The 11282-nt window shown below is 44.7% G+C and overlaps 1 protein-coding gene across 1 annotated transcript in view; it reads right to left on the reverse strand.

Annotated features, from left to right (window-relative positions):
• The window catches only part of RANBP9 (RAN binding protein 9), a 38862-nt gene extending 30725 nt beyond the window's left edge, over positions 1-8137 (reverse strand). Inside the window, 2 exon segments of the mRNA XM_030965396.1 lie at positions 7392-7634; positions 7637-8137. Coding sequence (XP_030821256.1) covers positions 7392-7634; positions 7637-7853 — 460 coding nt within the window. The 5' untranslated portion in view covers positions 7854-8137.
• Between the last annotated feature and the right edge of the window lie 3145 nt (positions 8138-11282).

The raw sequence follows: 11282 nt of genomic DNA on the forward strand, positions 1-11282 counted from the left end.
TTCAGTAAGATGGAAACCAAGAACAGACTGTCACTGCCATAAGAATAACTCATGCAGATCCCATGCCTACTCTTGAAGTGGATCTGTAGCATGATGAAAGGAGCTGCCTGTTTTGAGTGTGCTGTACAAATCACTTGTGCTGCAGCACTCCAGCTGTCATTTCCAGTCCAGACAGGGAGGCATACTGCACCTGCATAGCAATTGATCTGCATATGCAAAAATCCCACAACCAAACACACTTCTTTCAGGGGCATTAACACTGGCATTACTGCTCAGGCTCAGATTAATCATGGTCTCAGGTGCAGCAAGTCAGGTCACACAGCAAAGAAAAAACTGTAGGAGAATGACAGCCTAGGCAGGCAGAAAGATAAGGCCCAGCTGGCCCACAGTACAAAACCTCTAAGGGCAGAGGGTCAGGGACTGACCTGTACAGAACCTCTGAGCACAGTGCTCCCTTGTGCAAATGTTCATAGAACTGTCAGTGCTTATCAGCCTGCAGAGCCAGCACCCTCCAGCTCCCAACCAATGGCACGTGCTCAGCCAGGCAGAACTCTCACCAAGGCTGCACCAGCAACCAACACCTTTTTGGACACCACAAATTCTTCATCCATTGACATTAGGTTTAACCTGCCATGTTTTCTCTGATGTTAATGACTCACCCCAGTGTGCTACTACCTAAACACAAGTGGCCAACCACCTTACTTTTCTGAGTGCAAACCCACTGCTTGCTTCAGTGTTTTGTTAGTACTACTAAACATTTTGTGCAGAAATCTTTCGATCACCTCACACGTTTGACAATGTTAAGCTTGCTGCCTACGTTCTGCATGTTGATTTCTGCGTGCTGATGTGATATATCACATGAGGAAAAAACAGTAATTTACTCCTCCGTACACAATACGTTTTATTGTTCACTACTTTTAAGTTATTTCCTCGGGCTGTGACAACCAGTGTAACAACCAAGTACATAATCTTAGAGCTTCCATGAGTTTGCTTGGTTTTCAAATGCTGGCAGACCACCATTTAGCTATTACAGATTATCATGCCTAAGTACGTTGAAATCCTTCAGCTAAAAGGGCAGAACACTGAACTCCTAAGACATCCCTTAAGTTCAAAGAAGTCCGATTAAACAATGCACTGGAGGAAGGAAAAATGCTTTCTTCTAAAATGTCTTTATGTTTTAACTTTAAAATAGACTGCAAAGAAGTTCCCTTGGTTACTCTATGCACTTGACAATCTGTGTAGTTTCAGTCTGAGTCATTCTCCTTATTTGAGAAAGTCTTCCACATAGAAAAGACTAAAGCAGTAGGAACCAGCCAAATATTATTGAAAATGTAAATCTATTACCCAGCAGACTTAGCTTTGTGAAATCACAATCTAAGTGTTTGGCAACAATACCTATTTAAGGTATTCTTAAAACCTCTTCCTGAAACTCCCCTTCTCCCACCTCCTCCCCAATCCAGGCATTTATTTGCAAGGCCATACTAGGAACCAGATTGATTAGCTGATCGAGGTTTAAGAAACCTACCAGATTTTTTTAAGCAGCAGATCAGTTCCCTGATCCAGTTCTCAACACAGCCACACACAGCTGTCACACTGCAAATAAGAGGTCAAAAGAGGGGCAGAAGTAACAGGATACCTTACCAGTATTGCCAAACACTTCATGTGGTGAAGCAACATGCTTGGGGAAGTCAGTGCCCAAAACTACTTTCATCCCATTAAAACACAAGACACCCTAAATTTAGAACTGCTGTCCTTCTAACATAATCTGCTATGAATCCCATTTTACTGCTTGAGCATACTGCTTTTATTTGTACTTACATAAAATTAGTAAGTCTAGAAGGCTAAACATCATCCAGTTAACTACTTTCCAATATTCCAAGTATCTCCACACCGTCTAAACACGGTAGTTAAGTCTTTCAGTACCACCAGGCTACACTGAATTACATGTGGTCATGAGATCCTAGTTCATCAGCCTGCTTTAAGACAAGAAAGAGGCTCTTAACTGAACAGTTAGCTGAACTGCAAAATTTCTTAGCAGAGGATACTATAGATGTTAGTGTTTAAGAGAACACAGCTTCTAGAACTGCAGTTAACTGAGACACTGCCTTGAGTTCAAAATGTCCTCCAGCTTAAAATGGCTGGAAGCTGAGAGGGGAAACAGACATATACTGTTTATACCCGACATGTTTTTAGATTTTTTCTCAGGCACTTGCAACCACTGTCACCAATGAGGCTCTTGAGCTGAGAGGCCCATTAACTTGAGGTCTTCTACTGCTGCCACATTCTTTGGTAACCTGGATCCTCACTTCCTTGCTTGTGAATAAAAAAGAACTTTGACACCCAACTCTGAACTTTTGAACTGGAGGTTCCAAACACCTGAAGTAGATCACACAAACACTGCCCAATGTTTCCTCAAAACACACCCCTCCATCAGTCACAAGCTATAGGTTGAGTATTTAAAAGAACACTTTTGAAGTACGTAGTATTTAACAGTAGGGATTTTCATCATTAAAAAGAGAACTCTGCAAACAGATGCACTGGGAGCAGAGAAGGGTAAACAGGTCTACAAATCTTGAACTTTACACTATAAACCAGATCATAGGTAAGTTCAATTACTAGAACTGTTTTCACTTGGGCTTTTATTAGAAGCGTTTGACAACCATGAGCTGACCATGCTTTATACCACTTTTTAAGCACTCACACTAATGATTTTTAGTACGTAGTATCACTACTACTTAAGCAAAATTACAGTGAAATTAATCTAAATTTTAATTCTATCAAAAGCTAACTCGGATATAAACATGTTCGGAGAAGCCATCTCTGCTTTCAAAAAAGATAATTTTTGAAATTTTGAACCTAAATATAAGTTTATAAAGCATACACACCAAATAGCCCAGAAGAAATCTATAGGAGCACCTACCTAGACAAAAGCAAGCATGTTTATCCAGTTTAAATCCTTAAATGAAGTTTACATAAGCTGAACTGCACTTATTTCCAACAGGTGGTTCAATGACTTGCTCACACTGCCAAAAATAAAATAATCAAAGCCTAATCTTCTGTTGTATTCATTAGGCAAGTTTCACTGAGACAAGAATGGAACAGGCTGCCTAGGGAAGTGATTGAGTCACCACCCCTGGAAGTATTTACAAAACCCGTAGATGTGGCACTTAGGGACACGGTTTAGTCGAGGACTCAGCAGTACTGAGTTTGTGGTTGGACTTGGTGTTCCTAGAGCTCTTCTGCAAACTAAATGATTCTATAATTCTAAGAAAAAAAACAAATCAAAAGACACAAATTACTAATTTTACTTTAACTTCCCCAGTTTAAAAAAAAGCAAGACATCTCAGAGCTACAAGGCTGTCCAAAACAGGCAAACTGTACTGAATGTACCCTGAGTGTTCTCTGCCAGAAAAAGAGACACCACAGAACTATTGTAACACTGAGTGACAATACAGAACTATTAGTATAGAATCCTCTTCGTTTTCCAACAAGAAATGGAATGCATAGTTTGCACTGAAAAATAGTTTATTTTTGTTTTACACTACAGGCAGTTCAAAGGCAACTGCACTGTAAATAAATGTATGGCTAAGATCCCCTGGCCTGTGATACATTAGAAAAAGTTCATGCAATGGCAGTTTAGTCAAAATTGCATAACTTTCTTCAGCTTTTTTGGACAATTGTCGCAAGACTAATTTAAGTGAAGTTTCTATAGGAGTTTCCATTATTTCTGCACCAATTATTTTGTCTGCTTACCTAATTCTGTATATAGTTTCTTCCATGGTTACAAATCTGAGTCTGTTTTTATCTCCTTACACTACATAGTATAGATCACTACCTGCTGGAAACCTAACCTGCCTGTCTAGTGGATCTTTCATATCACATACACCATTTATGAATTCCCTGGTTTTCAACAGAACCCATGTCTTAATCCTGAGTATTTTAGAAATATCTTGGAATATTTCTAAAGATGTCTTGCCTTACTAGCTATGTAATTTTGTGCAGTAATGCATGATTTATGTGCAGCATGCACTTATGCTTTCTTTACCACTTACCTACAGCTCAGAGCTGTAAAAATTATAATTAAGTGAAATGACATCCATTTTTTCCTGATACAGTTTTTCATTGTCTCCCTTACAAAGAAAAACCACAAACAACAGGTAGTAAGACAGTGTTAGCTTTCTATCAGCTTGCACAGCTAACTGGCAGCAACACGAGAATGTATGTCTGTCCATAGGAAAAACAAAAATACTCTAGATATAGTCTTTCATATATTTACAGTATCACTGATGCCATTGTCTATGTATTTCATATCAAGATTTTAACAAAGCTACCTAACCTGCTAAACAAAAACACCGCCCCATTTAAGTTTTCCTTTCCAAGTAACACTATGATTCTGAGAGATAGCACAAAAAACCACTGACTCTTAGGTTTTGTTTGCCTTAACAAAATTTGAAGAGCTTTTATTCTGATGCTAGACTATATTCCTTTTTTTAAAACCTCCACCACTAGATCAATGCCTGGTTTTGTGGCAGTTTCCATTTCTTAAGCACTCTGTAGGATGCTTGCAAAAATCTTCAGGTCCAGAAATGCAGTACACAAAACATCCCAGCTGCAATGGGTAGAAAGAGACATCCACTGCACTTCATGTTTCCATACAACTTGTCCACTGGTTAGCAGGAAAATAAAAGGAATCTTCAGAAATTACATTGAGAGGACCATAATTCATCTCACGAACCAATGAAACAAAAATATCACTGCTCACAATACATCAGCACATTAAAATTATGAAGGTATCTATATGAAAAATAACTTTTAAAGCTTTTGCGCTGATTGTTCCTCTCACAGAATTTTTCAGTAGCCCCAATACATCCAAGGTGAGGGCAAACACTGCTGTTAACACTTTCTGCCTCCTATCAGTCACAGAAGGAAATTACTCCAGAAAAACAGTTCTATAGCCAGAAATCTACAGAGGTAGAAGAGAAAATTTAAGTGTACAGGGTACCTATACTACAGTAATTGAAAACAGTAAGAATTGCTTTAGGTTACTGGCTTCTTTGGGCAGATCTTTTTCCTTGAGTATTTTGGTCAGGAATACAACAGTTCTTTACCCCTGCTCAACATATAATTCATATTTCCTCTCAACAAAAACATCCAATGTTCTTCCACTACTACTGAGGTAATTTCAGAAGCACTGAAAGTGTCAATATTACAAAAGAAGATACTGTGAGCGCTTTCTTTTGAGATCTGATTTGTAAAACACTATTTCACAGTGCTAAGCACATTCCTACTTGCCATCTTCCCTTACTCTCCTCATTGAACCTCCTCATTTTCTCCCCTTTTATTGTATTCTTAGGGCTGAAGGATCCAGGAGGGAGAAAAGGCAGATGTTCAGCACGTTTTCCTCCTGGTTCTCAGGCAGAAATACTCTGATGCCATTCACTGCTTAGCCCAGTTAGCAACTCCAGGTGCCAGGCTGGTAACATAAACATGGAGTTGCCCTAACAGCCGCCTTCATTAAATTACCCAGAAGAAAAGATGGGCCACTTAAGAAGCCATTTACTCCCATCTGCACTTAGGAAAAAGAAAAGCATAGACACGTTATACTGGCACCTCTCCTTTTCAAAGTCCTTTGGGCTAACCTAGGAACTCTTCAACCTTCAGCACTTGTCATTATTTAAGAGCCAGAGTAAAGGTATTTAATTGTTATAACCTACTAACTGTGCTTCATGACTTCTGTAATTTCTTCGAGGTAATGATTTTCTATAATACTGTGGAAAGGAAGTAAGTGAGGAAAAACAGGGATAGCACAAGGAAGGCCTGAAAATATACTTCTGCAATAAAACTGAGAGATCAGAGAGGTTCAACCTCTAAATTCTAGCTTATGAGAAAAATAAGTTGGCCAAAGCAAAACAAACCAGCAGAAGGAGTTCATAGCCACTAAGCTGTGATCATCTTAGAAGAAAAAAACACCAAAACCAAACAACTCACTGCCACTAAGCACCAGAAAATACAAAATGTTTCTAAAAATACAAGGTCATAAAACACTGAACAAAAGCCAGGAAATTCAGAGTTGAGTATTAAATTACACATCCTTAAATCACTCGGTGCCTCCCAGAAACCTGCTCTATAGTCATCAAACTCCTTTATTATCTTTTTACGGTGCATTAAACTTAGAATTTTTAACAGAGTATTTTGTGTGTGTGTAATATTAAAACCTCTCTATTTAAAAAAAAAAGTCTCCCAGAGTACATTTAATCCTTTCATGGCAGTCAAATCCTGCCATGTGTTTGTGTTGCCGTTTTCCTCCTCCGATTAAACAGTAACATGTTTATCGAAATTTCCCTTGAATTTCTCCACTGCAAACTCTGAGAAAGGGTAACTGCACGGTTGTTTTTTTCCCCTCCCACTACGTTCATTTGACTACAGACTGACAAAGGATCCAGTTCTTCACAGCCAACTCAGAAGTGGCTTTGAATCCACAACACTTCTACTTTAGGACTTTGGGCCTAGAACACCAGATGTGTCTGTGTTTTTTCAGGTCAGAGTGTAGGCTTATGTTTCCAGGTTTTATGACATTTCATAACAATCAACACAAGTTTTTCTTCTAATACCTCTCGCTGATGTTATTTTTTAATATCAAAAGCATACTGTTTTTTACCTTTTACTTGAAAATCTGTAACTTTAACTGTGAAACGTCTAGGAGGAAAGTTTTAGACACCTTTATTAATGTAAATCCTCTGTCGTTCCTTCCCTCAATCACTCTGTGCAATAGTTAGGCAAGACTATTACCAGTGACTTTAAAGTCATTTTTTTCACAGCTTAAAAATAAACCGTGTTTTTCTCAGTGCTTTCCCCTCCCGTCATTTCCGTGTTCAATAGCTTAACGCTTGCTGCTCTTAACTCCATTTAACCCTTGCTCTTCTCGAGAGGAGAAAAAAAAAAAAGCAGCCACTTCTTTTTCTCGCTCATTACCATAAACAGGACACGTCATGCCGAGCGTCCTTTATTCTCCTGCCTCCGACCCAAACGTTCCGGCGATACCTGAATCCACGGAGGAAGTCTCGGAGTTTACATAATGCCCACTCCAGAAGCATAAGGAGGCGGGGGCGGCCCCTTGTGTCCCCCCCTTTCCCTGCACGGCGACAGAAAGGGGGAGGGGGAGGGGAAAGGAGAGAAAAATAAACCTGAAATAAGGGAAAACAAGCCCCTTATCTCCACGCTGCGGGGGGAAATTTAGGGGATCGGAAAACAGGGAAGAAGGAGGGAGAGGAGCGTGTGTTATTTCCTGTTATTGTTACTCCTGTGCCCACTGCCCGACGGAGGGGTCGGGCAGCCACCGGCCCCTGGGGGGGACAGGGGGTGTCGCGGCGGCCCGGGCCGCCCCTCCTCACCTTTGTAGTGCACCCGCAGGTTGTTCTGCGAGAGGCCGATGTAACTGAATTTGTCCTTCGGGCTCCAGGAGCGGGGCAGCGGCGTCTCCTGCTCGTCCACGGCCGGGTAGAGCCTCTTCAGCCGCCGCTTCAGCTCCTTCTCCTGCTCGTTCAGGGCCGGGTCTCCGTGCGGGAAGGGCGCCGGGGCGCTGGTGCCGCTCCCCGCCGCCAGGCCCAACGCGGCGCCGGCACCGCCGCCCCCGCGGCCGCGGGCCCGCTGCTGCCGGCCGTGGCGGCGGCGGGTGGCGGCGGCGCCGCGGTGGCCGGAGGCGGCGGTGGCGGGTGGAGCAGGAGCGCGGCGGCCGGAGCGGGGCCGGGGCTTGCGGCGGCGGAGGGGATCCCCGGCGCCGGCGGGGGAACGGCGGCCGCCAAAGAAAGCTGTGGCGACGGCGGCTGTTGTTGCTGCTGCTGTTGCCCGGACATCCCGGCTCCGGCCTCCTCCTGCTCCTCCGCCGCCACCTCCCGCGGCGGTCGCGACTGTCACCGGACGGGCCCGGGGGCGGAGCGACGGGCAGGCCCGGGGCCGTGCGGAGCGCGGGTCACCCCCACAACCGGAGCGTCTCGGTAGAAGACGGGGGGCGGGGTGGGGGGAGGGTTGGCGATGACGGCGGCCGGTGGAGGTGCCCGATGGGAGCGAGGGGCGTCGCGGGGCGCGGCGGGGCTGGGGGCGAGACGGGCAGAGCAGCGGCGGCGGCGCCGGGCGGAAGCGGGAGGCGGGCGGGGGAGCGGGCGCCGCGGCGGCGGGGCTGGCTCGGCCCCCGGCCCCTCCTCCGGTCGGGGGCGCGCCCGGCGCGCACACGCTCCGTCCGGCCCCCGGCGCCCCGCCGCCGCGCGCCCCCGCATCAGCTGAGCCCGCGGCCCCGCCCCGCCTCCTCCCCGCGCTCGCGGCGGGGCGGGGTCTCCGCCCCTCGGCGGGCGCGAGGCGCGGAGGGAGGGGAGCGGGGCGGGGGAGGGAGGGACGTGAGGGATGAGAGTTGGTCTGGTGGTACCGACAAGGGCCCTTGGGGGTGGTGCTGGAGCGATCCGTACGGTCCCGAGCTGCTGTAGGGCTCTCTGGCGTGACCCGGACCTGTGGCGAGCTTTTCTCCAGGAGGAAGTCTGCGCGATCGGTGGCTTACTGAAGGGTGCTGCTGCCGAGGGCCAGCCAAATGGTGACTGGCCCCTCGTCATGAAATTATCATGGAATCAGAATATGCCGCTGGAGAGTTTTGTCCAAATGTGTCTTCAACTCTGCCAGGCTTGGTGCTGTGACCACTTCCATGGGGAGCCTGTTCCAGTGCGCAACTACCCTCTGGGTGAAGAATGTTTTCCTGATCTCTACCCTAAACCTACCCTGACACAGCTTTATGCTGTTTTCCTCGAGTCCTGTCACTGACATTACAGTCATGAGACTGTAATGATAATTCTCTTCTCAGTGTTGACCTGGGCACATCAGATCTGTTGAAAAGTTTTCTGGTGTAACCCAGACCTGCTGAAAGGTTTTCTCTGGGACAAAGTCAAGCTGACCCTCAGAGGGGTAATGGGGACACACATTAACCCTCAGTGTGTTAATGACCAATTCAAAAGGATTAACTAACCAGAGTGAGTCCAATGGGGATTGTCCCTTCCTGATGAAATTAAACAGTCATAATGCCAGCCCTTTTCCTCCCGGTATGACCTGGGCTTGCAATACGTAATAGCTGCCATGACCCACAAGCAGTGCTGGATCAAATGACAGTTCTTATAAAAGAACATAAACTATGTACATACACCCACATATATATATATATATATATATACACACACACATATGTGAACTCCAGCCACTCACTGTCATTTCACTCTAGTCCACTGCAAGTGATCTATTAACAAGAACCTCAGTTACCCTGCCTTCAGGTGCGGGTCATGATATTGAGTTGGAGAAGAATGAGAAGGTGGCATGGCAGCAGGCTCTGTCACCATTGGGAATGATTTGGGATGGCAGCTAGGGAAAATGGAGACAGGCTGGTGTGTGCCACCAAGGAGGCTGTGCCTCCTGACAAGCACAACGTGGGTCGGCTGCCTTGTGTCCAACACTGCAGCTGGTATGGGGAAATGCCACTGAGAGCGTTTCGCAGAGATGGGAAAGCTTGGGAATGCCTCAGCTCAGGAAGACAGGAGGAGCAGCACAGTGTTTCTGAGGGGGTTTTGTTTGGGGCCTGTTTTCCTTTGGTTTGTGTGTTGCAGGGTGGTTTTGTTTGTGCTTAATGTTGTTGGTTATTCAGTTGTTGCCTGCACTAATATATGGCAGCAGTGAAAGAGAAATGGTTTACAGATTGGCAAGCTTGCCTTGGAAAACATTAGGAAAAGAAGAAATGTCATTGGCAAATCTAGAGCTTGTGTCCAGTTCTGGGCTCCTCAGTACAAGAAAAAACAAGGAGTTCTGGAGAGGGTTCAGCAGAGGCCACAAAGATGATGAGGGGTCTGGACCATCTCTCTTATGAGGAGAAGCTGAGGGAGCTGGGCCTGTTTAGTCTGGAGAAGAAAAGACTGAGAGAGCATCTCATTTATGCATATAAATATCTCTAAGGTGGGTGTCAAGAACATGGACTCTTTTCAATGGTACCCAGCAACAGGACAAGGAGCAGTGCCTATAAATTAAAACAGAAGTTTCACCTGAACATGAGGAAGTTTACATCGAGAATGGCAGAGCACTGAATGGACTGCCTGGGGAAGCTGTGGAGTCTCCCTCTCTGGAGGCATTCCAAACACACCTGGATGTGCTTCTGTGTCACCTGCTCTAGGTGACCCTGTCTTGGCAACAAAGTTGGACTGGACGAGCTCTTTCAACCCTAAAAATTTTGTGATTCTATGAACCCAAAATGTTGATCACTTCACAAACCCTTTTCCAGCTGCCAGCATATTGGAGATGTGCACAGGCACAGCAGCAGGAAAAAGAGGAGGTTAATTATGCTTCATCTGTGTGAAATGGCGTGTGAGCTAATGGAGGTGTGACACTCATGAACGCTTGTAAGAAGCTAAACATTTCTCACCTATAGTTACCAAAATATCCTGTCACATGCAACTGCTTGGTGATGTCTAATAGCATTTATGGCTGGACAAATTGCAGTTATCTAAAAATACCCTATCAGGAGGAGCTGCAAACGGTACAAGAGTAGAAGTGCCTAGGATGGATGTTGAAACACAAGCTGGACCATACCTGAGGTAAATTACCCTGGCACTGTAGGCTATCTCCCACTATATATGTTTGCTTTCTAATATCTAGATGTTGTTGTAAACTGTGAAGCTTAGATGTTTACATTTTTATTAAAAATACAGTATTTGGCTAACAATAGACATTGGGAGATACATTTGTTATGTTCCTATGTGTAGATGTGTCTTAAGTCTTTTGTGATTGTCAGTAAATCTTCTGCCATATCTACTTCCTCAGTTGTGTCTCATTTCTAGCATTTGTGCCAAAATGTTTCATGTCACCCATTTGAGATTGCTACCATGAGGTTCCTGTTTCTTGAACAGTTAGACAGGAGAGCAAATGTTTGTGCCCTTACTTCTTGACATTATTTGCTACTTTGCTACTCTGGTTGCTTTTATCACATCTTTTGCCATCTTTCAAGGATAAATAATCCAAGTGTAACAAAGCATTGTTTTTTATAAAACTCTTTTCTCCAAACTATGCACCTAGACAAACACATTCACATCACTTTTTCTGAGTGAGATAGACTGGACACTATGCCAGAGGTTTTGTAGAGAATTCTAATAATTGGTGTTAACCAGTATGTTACTTATTCCTCCTGTGTTCTACTAACTTGTTTTCTGACTACAGCTTTGTGAGGATTAGAAATAGCAGATAGATATTTACATAAATGCCCAGTT

Source organism: Camarhynchus parvulus, chromosome 2 (assembly GCF_901933205.1).
Source record: "Camarhynchus parvulus chromosome 2, STF_HiC, whole genome shotgun sequence".
Lineage (NCBI taxonomy): Eukaryota > Metazoa > Chordata > Aves > Passeriformes > Thraupidae > Camarhynchus > Camarhynchus parvulus.